General features: G+C 40.2%; 1 protein-coding gene across 1 annotated transcript in view; it reads left to right on the forward strand.

The window, feature by feature from the left end:
• Positions 1–17,923, forward strand: part of LOC138293125 (putative ferric-chelate reductase 1) — a 99,597-nt gene that overhangs the window by 20,472 nt on the left and 61,202 nt on the right. Inside the window, exon 2 of the mRNA XM_069232151.1 lies at positions 5,313–5,511. Within this exon, the coding sequence (XP_069088252.1) occupies positions 5,313–5,511 (199 nt within the window). The remainder of the gene's footprint in view (positions 1–5,312; positions 5,512–17,923) is intronic.

Here is a 17,923-nt window from a genome sequence, read left to right on the forward strand (position 1 = left end):
ATTTAAATATACACTGAGTGGTAGAAGAGGCTATGATATTTGGGCCACCTCTCACCTAGTGTGACCCACAAGATTGCCTGAACAGAAAGAGCACAGCATTCTAAATGTTTAGGGGGTGGGTCCATTGCCCTAGGACCACCACAGGCTGAGTTATGGGCACAAATGTGTTGTAAACCGAATGCCTGCAAAGCATTATGGGCTGAGTTTCCGTGAATACATTAAACCTTTATCAGAAAGAAAGTGTGTTTATTCATTAGCAGAAGGTGCAGTACCACTGGTGGTGGTTAAAGGTGCCATTACCAGAAGATGCAGTACTACTGGTGGTAGCAGCAGGATGTCCCTGTCGAGCCACTGAAATCAGCATTACACACCTACAGGCCAGGCATAATTATCAGAATATTAACAAGGCCCTTATAACACAAACCCCTCTCAACTGTAAAAACAAATGTTTCAGCTATGAAAGAATTTAAAGATGCACTGAGTGGTGGAAGAGGTTATGATAGTTGGGCCCCCTCTCACCTAGTGTGACCCACAAGATTGCCTGAACAGAAAGAGCACATCACTCTAAGGCCCATATTTATACTTTTTAATGCAAACCAGCGCCGGCTCTGCTTTGCATCAAAAAAATTACCGGCGGCTAACGCCATTCCAACGCACCAGGTGGGCGCCTTATTTATGGATTGATGTTAGCCGGCACTGCGGGCTGGTCAGAGTAAAAAAAAAAAAATGACTCTAACCAGTCAGCTCCGGCGTAGGGGAAAATGGGGGTTGTGCATCAAAAAATGGTGCTTGTCAGGTTAGAGTAAAAAATGATGGCTCTAACCGGACTTGCACCATTTTCGACGCACAACCCCCATGGAAATTACTCCTGTCTTAGCAAAGACAGGAGTCATGCCCCCTGCCCAATGGCCATGCCCAGGGGACTTCTGTCCCCTGGGCATGGCCATTGGGCACAGAGGCATGTAGGGGGGCCCAACAGTGTTGTAAAACAAATGCCATCAAAGCATTATGGGCTGAGTTTCTATGACTACATTAAACCTTTAAGCAAAATAATATGGGAAGCAAGTAGGGGAGCGTGTTCATTATGGATTGAGTTTCCATGAATACATTAAACCTTTATGCAAAATAAAGTGTGTTATTCTTTTGCTATCAAAATAAAGTGTGTGTGTTTTTTTTTTTTTTTTTAATATAGGAAGCGTGTAGCTGAATTCTGCAGGCCAGGCAGAATTGTCAGAATACTAACAAGGCCCTTATCACACAAACTCCTCTAAACTGTAAAAACAAGTTTCAGCTATGAGAGAATTTAAATGTATATTGAATGGTGGAAGAGGCTGTGATATTTGCCCCCCTCCCTCACCTAGTGTAACCCACAAGATTGCCTAAACAGAAAGTACACATTATTCTGAATGTTTTTTGTTGCGGGGTCCAATTGCCCTAGGACCACCACAGGTGGAATTATAGGCACAAAAATGTTGTAAAACAAATGCCTACAAAGCATTGTTAGCTACGTTTCTATGAATACATTAAACCTTTATCAGAAATAAATTGTGTTCTTTAGCAGAAGGTGCAGTACCATTGGTGGTGGCTAGATGGCCCTGCTGAGCCAACTAAGTCAGTATTACCTTGGAACAATTATTCTATCGATACCTAGCACATAACACGTCTGCAGGCCAGGACAAATTATCAGAATACTAACAACTCCCTAATAACACAACCACCTCACAGCTGTATAAAAAAAAAAAAAGAAAAAAAAAAAAAAGAAAAATGTTACAGAGGTTATGATATTTAGGCCCCCTCTCTCCTAGTGCGACCCACAAGATGGCTTGTACAGAAAGAGCACATCATTATAAATGTTTTGGGGGTGGTCCCATTGCCATAGATCCACCACAGGCTGAGTTATGGGCATAAATGTGTTGTAAAACGAATGCTTGCAAAGCATTATGGGTCGAGGTTTCCTGAGTGCAGTGAATAGTGTAGTATCAGCTCTCCCGCTGTGCCGGAGAGCCTGAGGATTCATTCCTAGGGCAATTTCATGTTTTATATAATGAGAAAAATGTACAAAACTGGTACAACACTACTTGTTATTACTGACTAAGCAAAGTAAGGACCCAGTGATGGGCAAACACGAAAAACAAACTGTGCCCATGAACACGAGAGGCAGGAAACAAAGAAAAATAGTCAGTTTGAACAACAGAAAAACATGTGAGGCGTAAGTAAACTGTACTTGGCCGGTGCGCCTGGGCAAAGTACAGGCAGTGACGTATCGGCTGCCAAACCACTTAGAATACAGCACAACAAGAGCAACACTGCCTTCAACCTATTGGAAGTAGAAGGCAGTGGCAGGCAGGACAAAAATGCCTATATCCCTAACAACAGGTCTTCCAGACAGCGCATGTACGCCATCAAGGCTTGACCTAAAAAGGGACCAGTGCAATCATGGACATCATTTAGGGGGTTGCCAGAGGTGGCAGCTGCGACCCCTGAATTACCCCATATGACCCCTGGCACAGCTTTTGTGACCCCTGGCATTGAGGGTGGCAAAATCAGTGACAAAAACACTGGGGAGGCTAGTGTTGTAGGTGTTGGGCTCCACCCTCCTTTTCAACCCATCTTTTTATGAAGCTAAAAGTGAGTAATAGTGTTAGATTCACTGTTAGCATAATAATAAAAGATACAGCAGGAGCTGGAACAGGGCCTTCTCTAGCAACTGAAGTTAGTAAAATAAAATGCTTTGAAATGTATGTTGTGTGAATTCAGGTGAAAGTGAAACGTGTGTGTGTGTGCATGTTTGTGTGTGTAAGCGTGTGTGGGTGTGAAAGTGAGTGACAATTAGTGAGAATGACCGATTGAGGAGCAGATTTCTGAACGCTTTGTGGGGATGCAAAGTGACACAAACTGGCATAAAGTCTTGATAAACTAGTTAGTTTTCCATGTAAAACACTTTTCTGCTGGAAAAAAGCTTTAAATTAGTGCAAGTAATGCTGTGTGCTGCTTTGTGTTACTTTGCATCATACGGCCTGCCATGAGTGTTATATGGGCATTGCGATGTTACAACCCAGGATTTTGTTTACACAAATCCCTATCTACTAAAGATGTCAGACATGGCTTTGCACCAATTTCTTCTAACATTTACACAATGCATGTGTGCTGCAATATACAACACTCATCCAATGTGTGTAAAGATTGTCTAGGCAGCATAATATTTTGTATTGAAAAAATATCCTTCAAGTAAAAAATGTATGCTAGACATCATCCTCATACCTTGGCACAATGGTGCATAGGAACGTGCCCATAGTGCTAAGCTGCCTAATGGATACCAGCACTAGGGAAGAGAGCAGTTGCAACATATCTTAGTAGATATGACTCTGCAATACTCTTTTCCCTTAGTGCAACTCAGAATATCAATCTTGGTAGCTATGATGCATTGCACTACAGTTTTTTTTTTTTTAGTAAATGCACCTCAAAATGTTGGTGACTATCAGTGAGTCAGTGAGTGAGAGAAAGAGTGATGGCAAAATATGAGAGTATGTGGATGAGAATAAATGAGTATCAGTGGGAGGGAGAAATCGAGAGTGGGAAGGAGAGTGAGCAATAATGCAGAAGAGTGAGTGAGCATAACTGAGTGAGTACAAAAGAGCGAGTGCATGCTAGTGAGAATAAATAAGAGTGTCAATGAGAGAATTTACGTTAGCATGAGTGAGAATGCAGTGTAATGCTTGTGAGCGTGCACTTGAACGTGGCATACTGAAGGTAATTCCTGTGTTAAAGAGGCACCCATTGCAATTCTGTCGTACTGGAGCAAGTGATTTGCGTGACGGACACCTTTGACAAAAGACCAAATGCAGTGCACTGGCATACAAGATGTAATTCTTTTGCATAGGGGCACCTAGGAAAAAATGATGGCACCGGCATACTGGAGGGTGTTCTTAGAATACAGGGCACCTGGCAAAATGCTGGTACAGGCACATTGAGGGTAATTTTTGGCATACAAGAGGCTGACTATGATACATAGGATGGGGACATTCGTTACAAAATGCTGCCCCTGACATAATAGAGAACATTTTTTTACATAAGGTTCTCCCATGGTTTATATACGTCACCAGTGGCAAAATTCTGACAGTGGCATACTGTATGTAATTTCTGGACTAAAGGGGCATCCATATCGAGAGTGCCCATGACAACATACTGGACTTACAACAATCAAGGTAATTTTTTACATATGGGGGCACCAGCAGCACATTCTGGAAGAAATGGGGTCAACTATTTGGGAAACATCAGGTTAAATTGACCTTTCTCTCCATGAAAGACTTGAACATTTAACTACTTTTAAAAATATAAATCTATTTTCTCTCTCCCTTTGATTTATCAACAAATTTTTCATTACAGTATCCAAAAGGGGAAACTATTAAATCATGTAGGTTTTAAAAAAAAAGAATTTAGGTTCCAAGTGCTGTTGAGTATTTTGTGGAACTATACCTTCTTCAGATGAACATAAAAATGTTTAAATAATAGTAAGAGAAATGATTAATGATCCCCCTGCATATCATGTCACTACCCTAATACAACTAGCCATAAAACAGACATTTATCTATGTTGTGTTATTTTGTTAAACATGCATTTATTATGGAACTTCAGGGATGTCAATAAATGTGATGTCATTAGGATTCAGATCATGTGGCAACACTTACTAGGAAGATTGAGGGTCAGAGGTCATATGTCACTTCCTGTGAGGTCCTAAAGGTCAAGGGTGTGTGATCACCCTTCCACTACTCCTGGCATTTTGGTGAATCGACATACATGAGTGGAAGCAGTCATATGTTTCATGTATCTGGTGGTGCACATGCTTCACCAACCCTTTTTTGAAAACCCAGGATGGATAAGTCTTATCGAATGCCTGGATTATTAAGAAACACAAAGCCAAAAGTATTGTAAATACCTATTTTAATTCCTGGCTTTTAGATAACATCAAAAAGGCACTCTAGTAGGTTTCGGAGTTTTGCCAAGCAGCAGTTTGGAAATATTTGGGGTGTGAAAAGGAGGTAGATCTTCAGATGCTGTTTGAAGGTCATACGTTAATATTATCACTAAGAGGTATTCTGCTAAATTGTTTAAAAGGAAGGGCAGTGTGGGGGTATGAACCTGGTATATAGATATTCGCAAATCACAGACACTATGAATGACTGCCTCAAGTCATGACTGACTGGTACATTTGCTATTTGTTCCATAGCTAAACAAATTAATGTATGTCAAATTATTTCTAAATGGAATCACTCTTTAATGAGATGCCAATGACATGCTTATGTTTTTTGCAGATGACGTTTCCAGTCTTCCAGACACTAATTCTTGTTGCCTGTGGACTTCCTATGCATGTGCTGTCCTATAGGAATGGAAAGGTTGAACCCGCCTGCGTCTCAATGACACCACAACATGATACCTCTGAACAAACATCAACTGCGCCTTACAGCATAACCGTAGATAAAACGGTCTACAAAACTCAAGACACCATTGGAGGTAAAACCACACATCACCATGGAAAGAATACAATCAAATCCCTTCATGTATTTATCTAATCAAGATATTTGCCAAAAGTGAGATTTGGGATAAATGCACTTACAACCTCTTCTATCAAAAGGTAGACAAACAAAAAAGATAGAACAAAATTAAAATTCCTTACTTGATGCCCAATTCACACAAGCCACCTTAGTGCATAAATACTGTAAGTTATTAGTGTAATTTCACACCAGTTATTCACAAAACATGCATTTACACTTTATAAATAGGTTTAGGAACACCTGAAATAAATACCTCTAGGAATAATCTTTGAATTCTTTGTGAATTTAGGAAAGTCACAAACGTACATAAATGACAGGTGCAATCATACAAGTGTAAATCGTCGACCGCATATCTTGAAGTCCATTATCTTCAAACTTTGTGCATGACCCATCGTGCCTGGCACAACACCTGCTCTCCGACTGGCAGGACTGCAAGAGCTCTCAGCACAGCCTCTCACATCAGTTTTAAGTTCCTCATACCCTGTGTCAATGAAAAGGAGGACTGTCCTTCTCATACCAACTGATCTCCAGCCAACTAACCTTCTGGAAAGCACTCAAATCCTGGCTTTTTTGATAGGTCATACTGAAGAGCCCTACAGTTATAATCTTTGAATTTAAAAACAATGAGGAAATATCCTTAAGTCCTTCTACTGAAATGTGATAGGACAGAAAATCTAAACAAGCTACATTATCTCTTTAGAGATAACATTGTCTGAGTGGCTGGCTTTATATCAAACAAAATGAGATGTGGTACCTTTAAATTGTGGGTGGCAAAAACAGGCTATGCTCATGAGACGTCTATTCCTTAATTTTAAACTGCCCATTGATGAAAGGCAATTCATACCATTTCCCACAAACAATCTTGGCTTCATGTAATTGTGCAGTTTATAAATTAGGCTTTGGAATTGATCTTGTCTCGAGGTCTGACCATACACTGATTTCTGGCATGATCTGTGGCCCAAGCTCACATGTTTGTGCTCAACAAGCACTGAGACACAACACTCCCAACTGTCTGGCATGGTACACATTACGAAGCAGGATACAGTGGTTGTGTGCACAAACTATTGGCACTGTTTGGAAAGAGTCTTTGTGTCTTCATTGGACGCACATTTCTCGACACATGAACAAAGGAATCTGCATGTTCATGAAATCAAGGGACTCTCACAAGATTTGCAAATGGCACAGTTCATTTTGAAGTCACATAGTATAAGTTCCTCAGAGTATCGTTGCTAGGCAATCAAGGTATATTGTTGCTGCAAGTAGAGCCTTGTTAGATCTAATTAAAACCTTGGAAACTATTTTATGATCATCTTTGAAATCAACAGAAATCTGAAGGATACAGAGATGTATACTTAGGAATCCATTAGTGTTTGTGGAGGTAATCGCTATTGATGAGTACTGTTTCAAAAACTACCTTTGAAGGATTATGAACTCATATCATCACACACCTTGATATTCATCACAAGGAAGGGGAAGCATCATCATCCCTTCAATGACTGGCACATTTTTCTTTTGATACCTGTATATTATTAAGTTGGTGATATATAGGTTGGGAAAGTGATTGCTCATTACTAGTTGAACTTAATCATTCTAATGTGTGTTGATGTGTTGCAGTTTATGAAGCTGTTGGACTTGGCCCTTTCTGCAGGGTCATCCCCAAACCTTTTTTACTTTACCCTCCAATGTTTGCTAGATAATTTTTTGTCGGTCTTAGGACTCTGTGCAGTTTACCACTGCTAACTAGTGCTAAAGTGCTTGTGCTGTCACTTTAAAACACGTAACATTGGCTTATACCTAATTGGCATATTTAATGTACTTGTACGTTCCTAGTAAATTAGCACTATGTATGCCCAGGGTCTGTAAATTAAATGCTACTAGCGGGCCTGCAGCTGTTATTGTGCCACCCCTTTTTCCTTCTATACATGCCCAAGGTCTGCGATTGCAAAGGCCGTATGCGCAGTCATTTTGACTTGCCATTAAAAATCATTGCCAAGCCTAAACTCTCCTTTTGTTACATATACGTCACCCTTAAGGTAGGCCCTAAATAGCCCATGAGGCAGGGTCCTTTGTAATTAAAAGTTTGAGCATGTACTTTTAAGTTTTACATGTCCTGGTTGTGAAAAACTCCTCTATTAGTTTTTCACTACTGTGAGGCCTACTGCTCCCATAGGATAACATTGGGAATTCCTCATAGCATTTAATAAGCTGTAATTTCCAACTGGGAGCTAGTAGCTGTGTCATATGTGGTATCCTTGGAATAGTGGTGAAGAACTCTAATGATAAAGTCACGTTTTAGATCATATTATCAATTATAAAAAATTATCAATTATAAAAAAGCCACTTTCAGAAGGTTTGCATTATTCTGTTCTTAGCCTTTTTGTGCCTATAGCCTGGCCTGGGTCACATGACTGGGTGTAACTGACAGACTTTGTGAATACTTCGCCAGACAGTCACACAATAGAGGGATTATGTATGCATGAATGGGCCATCCGCTGGCAGGATGTGGGGCGGAGCTGAGGACAGCCTCACTTGTAACTAAACAGCCTGTGCTCTGCCTTCACACAAAGAGCCTAACTGCCCTGCACTGTCACTGCAGCTTGGAGCCAGAGCAAGGAAGGCAGGAATTCCTTGCACTTCAAAACCATTGTCTAGAAGCTTCTCCCACCTTCCAGAACCAGGGCACCAGTGAATAAAAGGAGGACCTCAGGCACCAACTCTTCTGTACACTTACTCTGCCAGGAAAAAGGGCTGCTGTGCTGCTACAAGGATTGGTGCTCTGCTGGACTGCTGCTCTAGCAGAACTGCTACCATGCTGTGTTGACCTGCTGCCTGTTATACTCTTGCCTGGGGAAGAAGAACTGGACCTGCACCTTCATCTTGAACCCAGGACCCCAGAATGACTTAAAGAGCTAGTCTGCTGACCTCCTGATCTGATCCTCGGGGACATAAAGGCTCGCCAACAGCTTCTGGAAACCGCTACAGAGAGTTCTTGACTCCCCAAGTTCTGCCCCTCGGGTCCGGGATCATTGGTGTGGCTCGGCGATCTTTAAATCAAGCTTTGCACCAAGACTGTGCCACTCGCACCAACGTTCAGCATGAGCCGGCCTTAGCACGTCTCTTCACCTGCCAAGCATCTTTCACCCATGGAAGATGCCAGTGTGAAACTCCCACTCATGCATGATGCCTGGCCTACTGTTCGTACAATGTCGACCACCGCCTATGATGCTCTCCTTGCTCCCTTCCCAAAGCGCATATGACTCTTGCCACAAAACTTGATAAGGTTTATCTGGGACTGCATTCGACCTGTGCTTCATCGCAGTCCAACTGAACTTTTTACCGTGACCCGGTCCAGTGTGATCAGATATCCCCAGTTGGCACTTTATGCTTTTAGGCACTATTTTTCACTTTATTCTTTAAAAATGCATAACTCCGGTACTACTGATTGGATTTTTGTCGATTTGGTCTTGTTTTATTTATTAAACTTAGCTCTGTTTATCTAAACTGGTGTGTGAATCTTTTTGTGTGATGTTTTCACTTTTATACTGTTTGAGGTGTTGCACAAATACTTTACACATGGCCTCTAAGTTGAGCCTGACTGCTCTGTGCCAAGCTACCAGAGTGCTGAACACAGGTTAACCTGGGATTGTTTGTGCCTTTCCATAAGAAGCAATGTGGTTGTGGCTTCACCAAGGCTCCTACCCAAGGCAACCAACAACCCAATTCCTCACAAAAGCCATTACAATTGAAAGTATTTCAAACTAGAGTGTGGAGTGTGTGTTTTTACCAGAAAGAAAGTAGTTGTATGTAGTGAGCGAGCCATACCATCTCTGAATAATCTTGACATCCATTTCATAGATAATTTTTACCTTTCAGCTCTAGGAAAAGTCTGCATTTCATCAGACTTAGAAAGTTGAAGTTACAGAAATATTCTGACATTACATTATCTGCACTTTAGATATTACATGCTGTAGCAAGGTTGATAAGGCATTAAAGATCTCTTCCTACTATTAGATGTCAGCATTTCTCCAGTTGAAGGCAATAACCAGTTGAATGTTAAGTCAGCAGGATGATATCATATCTGGTGCCTCTGATTCTCTCTTATCCCTTTCCCCTTGTCAATGGTGTTCTGCTAGACAGCTTATTATTTTGTGTATGGTTGGTAGTGGATTTGGAGAAGTGTGGAAACCTACATACCTCCCATTGGAACTGGACTAAATTGGTTATTGCTTTCTGACAGATTTGGCCTCCTTTGGGCTTCTAGTAAGGGAGATGTATTCTTCTCTTTTCTTTTGTGTTTCCTGCCATTCCACACCCTGTGTTGTGAGCATGTTTGCCCTTTAGAAGGTTTAGTGCAAGTTTATTATGATATAGTAATTAAGTTAGTTAAAATGCATCTGGCAGTTCTTTTGTGGTTTGTCCAATTATTCCACCTAATAGGTGTATATATATTTTCAACATCCATTCCCAAGCATATTTAATTGCTACTCATCTGACTCCTTAGTCTGGTTACTGCAAGTGGCATCTGCTCCTCACAGAAAAGTTGGGCTGCTTTTGCGTTTTTTACAGCTGGCCCAGTTCCAGAATTTCTATTGCAGGACTTCAAGCCTGGTTCAATGACTTGTGTTGATCAAACATCTGTTCCACAGGACAGGTTTCCTGTGGCCCGAAACATTTCGCCAAGATGGTTATACTGTTGGGGCCAAGTCACACAAACCTTTATGAGTATAGGAAATAGTACTATATGAGTAATTTTTATGTACCTTTTTCATGCCTTTGTGAATAGCCCTGAAACTCCCAACTCCCTATGAGTGAAAGTGCAAAGAAGGCACAGTCCTTTCTATCTGTACTAAATGTATTTGCATGTGTCCTGCCTATTCACAATCTAGTCCCATTTTAGGTGTTTTGGAGCCAATTCATAAAGCCATGTGAAAGTACATAAACAACAATCTACTACAGCAGCACTAATTTTTGCACTCCAAGTGCCCATTGTTTCATATTGGACAGAGAACTTAAGAATTGTTTCAGTTGGAATTCCTGCCTTCATTATCTTTGCAAATAGATGCAGACCCATCTTTAGGGTTTGTAAGGCTATACATGTTAAGCACGTACATTTTCTGGATTTTTATAGTTTGTGACCTTCTAGTATGAAAAGTTCTTCCTTTATTTATTGAACATTGTATTCCATCGCACCATGATATTAACTTTATGTGTTTAATTTTCAAATAGTTCTCTTTATAGTACACTGTTCTCGCATTTGGTTAAAGTTGAAGAACATTTCCTGGTTATTGGCACAAGGACAGAGCCATTTATGATGCGTCTTTACCACAGAGGTTCAACAAATCTAGAGCCAGTAGTTGTCCAGCTGTATTGCTTTGTTAGAGGAAAATATTTCAGAAAACTCACATATCATACCTGTTTGACACCGGATTCTGTTTTCTCAAGAGACTCATGATGACATGAAAAAGAGTTGTTCTTTCAGTTTCTTCTACTGAGGTGTTCTGTAGATAAATCCAAAAGTCATCTTAAACTTTAAGAAATCACAATAGAGCCACATACCGTTGAATGTTACAGATTTGGGACTCAGATGGTGTCATATGAAAGTATAGTTAGTTATGGAGGGATGAGCCATAATGTGCCCCTGAATAGGAGGGAGAATGTTATCCCTCCTTCCCTGCCTTTTCTTCCTTACTACCTTCCCCTCCTTCCTTCCCCAATGAAGATTTTGCTATCCACATGCAGTTGGGTCTCTTAGACTGTATGAGGCCACATCTCTCATCGATCCTATTCTCATGAACACCAGTTTTGGGTGGCCAAAGGTAGCAGCTGCTACCTTCACTTTCGTAATCCTGATCTTGCCTGTGCTAGTCGATAGGAACAGAAAGTAAATAGGAGTCTAAAAGCCTTATTTATCTGCTGCATTTCTCAATCCCTGCCCTTTCCCAAGCTCCTCTGTGGTAAATTGGAGAGTATGGTTGGTCAGGTACAAGAGTGAAACATGCTGAAGTCATCAAGCTCAAAGTGTGCCTGATGTCACTTCTGTTATCACTAATATTGTGGTTAACTGACGTCTAACAGCTGCATATGTGAATGCACAATGTGCAGTAAGTGGCTTGCTAAACGGTTGAGTAGAATTTCATGCAAGCGTAATGCTTCATAATGTTGTAGCTTTTCTGCCCTACATCTGACATATTTTTAATGACATAATCCTGGTCGATTTTTTCAAATGTTATTTTCAGTAACTGAATTCATTAACAAATATAATGTTGCATGTTGTATTTTTTACACACCATGTTTTGTTTTTTATCATTACATAACCATCTTAAGCACGCATTTAAGTGCAGATCTTCCAAATGAGCTACTTTGTACATTTTGTGTTTTGTATATTGTGTATGCCAAGGTGTTCTATTGTTGGGAAGGTGTAACAATTTTGTAAGCATCTCAGCCCATTCTGATTACACATCCATCTTTTCATTGTTCATCTCTTCTAGTGGCTTTCATATATTTGTTTGCCTTCTAAAGCCTATTCAATTGGGTCTTTTTTTTCCCATACCTCGTACTTCGGGTTAGGGGGATTGTCCACTGTATTGCTACATGCCTTTTAGCTAGCACCATACCCCACTTGGCTAACCTCACTTTTAGCTATAGATTTCCTTTATGGAAAACATCCCTAATAAACACTGCTTGATGGATTTTACAGGCACTGCCCCAACTGTTGCCCACTAGCTCTCCACAACTTGTTCCCAGCATTTGGCCACCGAAGGACACTCCCATACCGTATGAAAGAAGCCTGTCACTGGTGTTACACACCTATGGCATGCTGACGTTCTACTCTGGTAAATTCTGGTGAATTGTTTTGGGATGAAAAATGTTCTGTGGAGATAATGAAATTGAAGCATACATCTGGCGAGATTTGTTGGATCACTGACAGAAAATCGGAAACACACATATTGTGTGAACAAAATAGTGTGTAAAATGTATCGAGGACCAAAATATCGAGAAGGTAAGTGCAAATGGGTAAGTATAGATTTACTATTCTTAACTCCATATCTATGTACCTTGAAGATATATATTATATACCATCAATCTACATATATATGGAGATATATAGTAAAAATGTACTTACCCATAGAAACTTACCATGACAATATTTTTGTCCTCGATATTTTGTCCCGCGATATTTGTTTCCAATATTCTGACTAAATACCAGATGTGTTTACTTTGTTCACAGGCATTCCTCCAATTAGAATCAGTTAAGAGTTTTTGGCAGTCTTGTGCCCATTTCTCTTGCGCCTATTTCCATGTCTCCAATGCTATCCTGAAGCAATGTTGCATACAAAAAAGTGATAAGTTTTCTATCACCAGCTATGTTAAGGAACCCTACTATTATTTCTGTCTCTAAAGACACTTCAGGGATTATCAACTAGTTCTCTCTGGCACCTGAGTTAATTGTTTGCATTGTGAGAATTGTTTGTGGCCTTGTCTAAAAGCATCTTGCATTTGTTTGAATGTAAGAAATCTTTATTTCAAGAATAAGCCTCCCAGTGACCGACATGCCCCCTCCTGCCATCTAGTCATTGACATATGTTGATGTCTCTTATTGGCTTATTTGATCAAAGTGGAATATTGGGCTTAATGGGGGTCTTCTTAGATCCCTCCCAAACTTTTGCTGGAGCATTGTCCTTCTCAGGATAATGCTCTGAACAGGGACGATTAATCTTTTCACCCAGTGTAAGGGTGTGGAGACAGAGGGATCAAAACTTCACAACAGTCAATTCAAAGGACTGTATAAGCAGTTTGGCCACAAAGGGAAGCTCTAGCCTGAAATAAAGTCCTAGGGTGTTAATTACAATTTGAGACTCAAGACATTGTAAATCATTGTCAGGATGAGACTATAAAGCTACAGAATCATAAAAGGCTGTCCAAATCTTCTAAAAAAAGGTTAAATGGTGTAACAGCAAGAATGCTAAGCATTCAGTGACCGCAGTGCACAAGAGCAATGCAAATATCTGAAAAGGAGTAAACAATCGTCTAATTCTGTTAATCATTTAGCTAATGAAATTAATATCCTGAATAAGGGGTAACCCTACTAATTAGTGAATACATGTTAAAAAGTACTGAGCTAAGCACATGTGAGCAAAAAGACGAAAAGCACAGCAAGGACAAAAACAATTTGGAAAATGGCAATCTGGGGTCATAGGTGACTAAAGTTGGCAAAAAGTAATTAAAAAGGGAAGACGGCAGCATCTCAGAAGCAGGGTCAAGAGTCTTCTTTTCTAGGTCAGGAAAATTCTAAGTCTCAGAAAGACATTTAAAGGGGTAAGACCAGAGAGTACTCTCAGGGTTCAATGGATTCAGCAAACAGCGAGAGTGGGAACATCTGCTGCAGGGAAAGCAAGAAGAGAACCACCACAGAGAGACTGCTAGACCGCTCGACTGCTCCAAATCCAACTATGGAACTCTATATTATAGTTAATAATGCAAGTTGATTTGTCCACCCATCACTCCACTTGATGCAAAAGGTGTGATTCTCCAGTGGATAGAGTTTTGCGACACATACTGTGTGGACCAACATCAGTAAGGATTCTCACCATCATCATGTGAGAAACGGCCATCTTTGGTCATTCATATGAGTTGAAACAAATGTAATCATTGTTCATTCCACGATTCGGGATGTGCTATGCTCAAGCTTAGTTTCCCAAGCTCACTATGTCTAAAACAGTACAATATGTATTACCAACCTAGCATTCTCATGAGAATGGGTCCTGAAAGAATGTCCCTAACAAGAATGACTAAACATTTTCTGCAAAATCAAGAAACAGGGCCTTACCGGCCTCAGTTAGGCTAAGCGAAATGAATCGCAACAGCACATTCCTTAATGCAATTAATACACATATACCATTTTCTAATTATGAATTCATCATTAATAAGGTTTGGCAGTGACCATTGTTACAGTACATTTCAAAATGAAATGACTGTTAGCTCATTCATAGAACTGTGGTAGAGTACCACCTTTTCCACATTTGCATGTAACTTTTAAAATACTTCTTTCAAGAAAATCATTATCATTTTAGTGCAAACTACTAATTAACAGCATAACATATAACATAGAAAAAAATTCATTGATTATACATGAAATTTAAGAGCTATACCACAACCCTCAAAGTTGCTACCCAACAGTGAATGTGCATTAATACGAGTTGTCAGTGCACCACTTTACAACAAAACTATTAATACTTCGATTAACAAATTGAATACGTTGTCCCATATAAATGATCACTGTAACTTAGTCTTTCAGATTTCATACTTATCAATCAATACTGTAGCATATACCTTAATGTTTCTGACATCACAGGAAATACTACATTTTGTGCTACAGCACTTTTCCCACCTTTCTGACATTGGACGTTTAGTGGTACTTTGTTTCCCACTATGAAAGTCTTGTGTAGAGTATCAGGTGGGTGTGCTCAACTAATACATTCTTTTACTTATTGTCAATATGGCACCAGTGTACTGTGTGTTGTAATCATGTTGCTGTGTATTATTGGATTATGTCTTGGACACCAAACTCTGTATTCACCCACACGAGTTTCAGCGTTTCCAATTTAACTTGACGAACATTTCCCAGCCCAAAGCAATGAACACATTAATCTTTCAACTGCACCTGATACCTTGATTGGTGCACTATTACAATTAAGACTGGTCAGGAGGTTCATTGTCTGGTGGTAACAAAGTTTGGTGAATATCTTGTCTTTTGCACACCCGATCGCAACAATTTATGCGTATCTTGTACGGAAATTTAAACATGGTCTGTGAAAAAGTGAAAGTAGTATTTAAAGTAAACTTTATTTGCTGGAGTGTGTGACACAAAAAAATGAAACAACACTCAAAGCAGCAAACCAAAGCAAGTCCAACATTAAGATGAGAGGTATTTTCGTTTTCAATCCATCTGTCCTTGTGGATAACCGCTAAAGTACCCCCATGTGTTGAAAGCAACCTCCGAGGTTCTGTTTTATAGCAAACACAATTTTGTTTTCGAGATAACTATTAGCTTAAAAACCTAGTAGATAAATTGTCACTAGCCAAAACCAGGACTGACTACATTTGTAACGCATTGTGGGTCCTCCCGAATTTATGCAAAGTTGATTTGTTCCTGTTCGTGAATTGTGCATACATTAATTGTGCATTTATGCGTGTGCCTCTTTGAGAAGTCTGTGCTGATTTAGACCTACACAAGACCCCTTTAATTCTTTAATTATGGTATTGTCCTGCAAATAGCTTTGCGCTAAACATACAAACAAATGCACACGAATAGAAAAGCTAAAATGGTATTCTCTAATCCTCTAGAATGTCAAGTGAGCTACGTTTACCCGGCATTAATATTTTTTTTATTTGTATTCTGGTAAATCTAGTATTACATGTACATTTTGAAAAATGCTACAGTTCCTCGACTGCGAATAAACAGGTCTGGAGGAACGCATCATGCCTGAAATGGGATACCTTGTAACATCTCTAACATTACATTTGCCCGCCAACTGTGCTCTGGATTATGCATCACAGTGTGCTGTTGCCTCTTACAGTGTGCATGTATGCCCTTTGTACAACAACATGTTCGCCAGTATTGCACACCATCCTCTACCCTAAGCGGTACATAACCCATTGTTCCCCTATGCACAAAATCAAGTGTTTATCTAGTGAAAGATACCCTGCTCTCCCATGAGGTACCTTCCCCAGGGCTCAGATAGGGCACATTCCCAATTTCTACTTTGAGATGCATAATTAATTGCTACTCTAATATGCACCACTAAGTACTTCTCTCTGTTGCATCAGTGATGTTTCCGATGCCCATCAGTATGTGCGCCCTAGCAAACATTTTCCCATGCTTCTATGGTGTACATCATCCAGTGGCCCTCGTGCCCATCCATATCACCTTTCCTTCACTTGATGAACATCAACCTGTGCTCTGCTGATGGGCATCGCTATATGACCCTTCCAGTACCTCGTTACTTAGGTGTGTGTGCAATGCTTCCTTAATGTTTTGGACCTGTTTGTTGGAACTGCTCACGTTTTCTGTATGTCTGAGGGTCGTTTTCAAGGGTTCCTGTGTTTGTTGTAATTTGTTGAACTTTCTAAAAATCAGTACGTTTAGGTGAGTTGGTCTGAATGACTGTATGTTATGATCTGTGTGTAAATGTGTCCCCATATGTTGTATACCTCTGTGCCAGCACTCTAAAAAGCCAGAACTATGGAATTTGTCAATGGCTTGTTTTATATAGCCACTCATGTCCTACTTTTCTGCAATCTGGGGAAGTTCCTACTTTAAATCTACTGTGTCAGTGTTGATATCTTCATTTGGGTCCAGCAACCTCATTGGGCTTGATTGCGTTTTGCTGGAAGCATTTTGGACTTAGGAAGGGACGTTTTAAGGAATAAGCAAAGTGGGCAATTGCCCAGGGCCGTCACATTGCAGGGCACTACCAGGAAAGGACACTTTCTGTCTATTTGACCTCTGTCTATTCTGTTTCTTTCTCTCAACCCTCCCTCTCTCAATCTCTATCTCTACCTCTTACTTAGTCTCTCTCTCCAATGTCTTCTTAAGGATTTTTAGTGCGCCGGCCAAGAGATATTTCAACTGTTGTTGTGTTACCCTGTTAAAGTTTAACATATAATTTAGTATTGTATGGCATCACAGGAGCATGAATTAGTTGGAATTCCAAAATATGTGTTGCTCGATGTCCCCCAAGGACATTAACATGACACTAGACTTTGGGACTTTCCAATGTATACATTTTATTGTCCTCTTTTATGGTCTTATCCCACAGCCATGGGCAGCTATCCTCTTACACTTACTGTTCAGTCTCTTATGGATTTTCAGCTCTCTTGTGAGTGTTGACTTGTCCAGGTTTCGTCAGGAACTTTGCCCTTGTACCAGATTTTCTTTATTTAGGTTTTCAAGAATAGTGGTTTGACAACTTATTTGAAGCCCCCAGCGTTCCTGCCACTTGTATATTCTGTGCTGCATCTGATATTGTTACAAATCTTTGAAATTTCCAGTGCAAAGAAATGTCTCTTTTTGCCTGATCACCACTAAGTTTTTAGGCTGATGTTGCTGTTTTTTCAACTCTGAAAGTGCACTGAGTCCTGCCAAACAGGCCTCCGTGTCAGTGCTCTGACCCTTAAAAACTATATGACTAATGGATTTACCCACATTTGTCATAAGTTAACTTACTTAGAAGTTCCTACGATATGGTACTAGGTGTACCAGGGCCTGTATGTTGAGTGTCCCTCAAAGGCAGCAATTATTGTGCCACCACCAGTATGACAGAGCAAAGCACGTCTTCCAGCCTGCCACTGCTGACTATCAGAGCAGTTTT

Source organism: Pleurodeles waltl, chromosome 4_2 (genome assembly GCF_031143425.1).
Source record: "Pleurodeles waltl isolate 20211129_DDA chromosome 4_2, aPleWal1.hap1.20221129, whole genome shotgun sequence".
Classification (NCBI taxonomy): Eukaryota; Metazoa; Chordata; class Amphibia; order Caudata; family Salamandridae; genus Pleurodeles; species Pleurodeles waltl.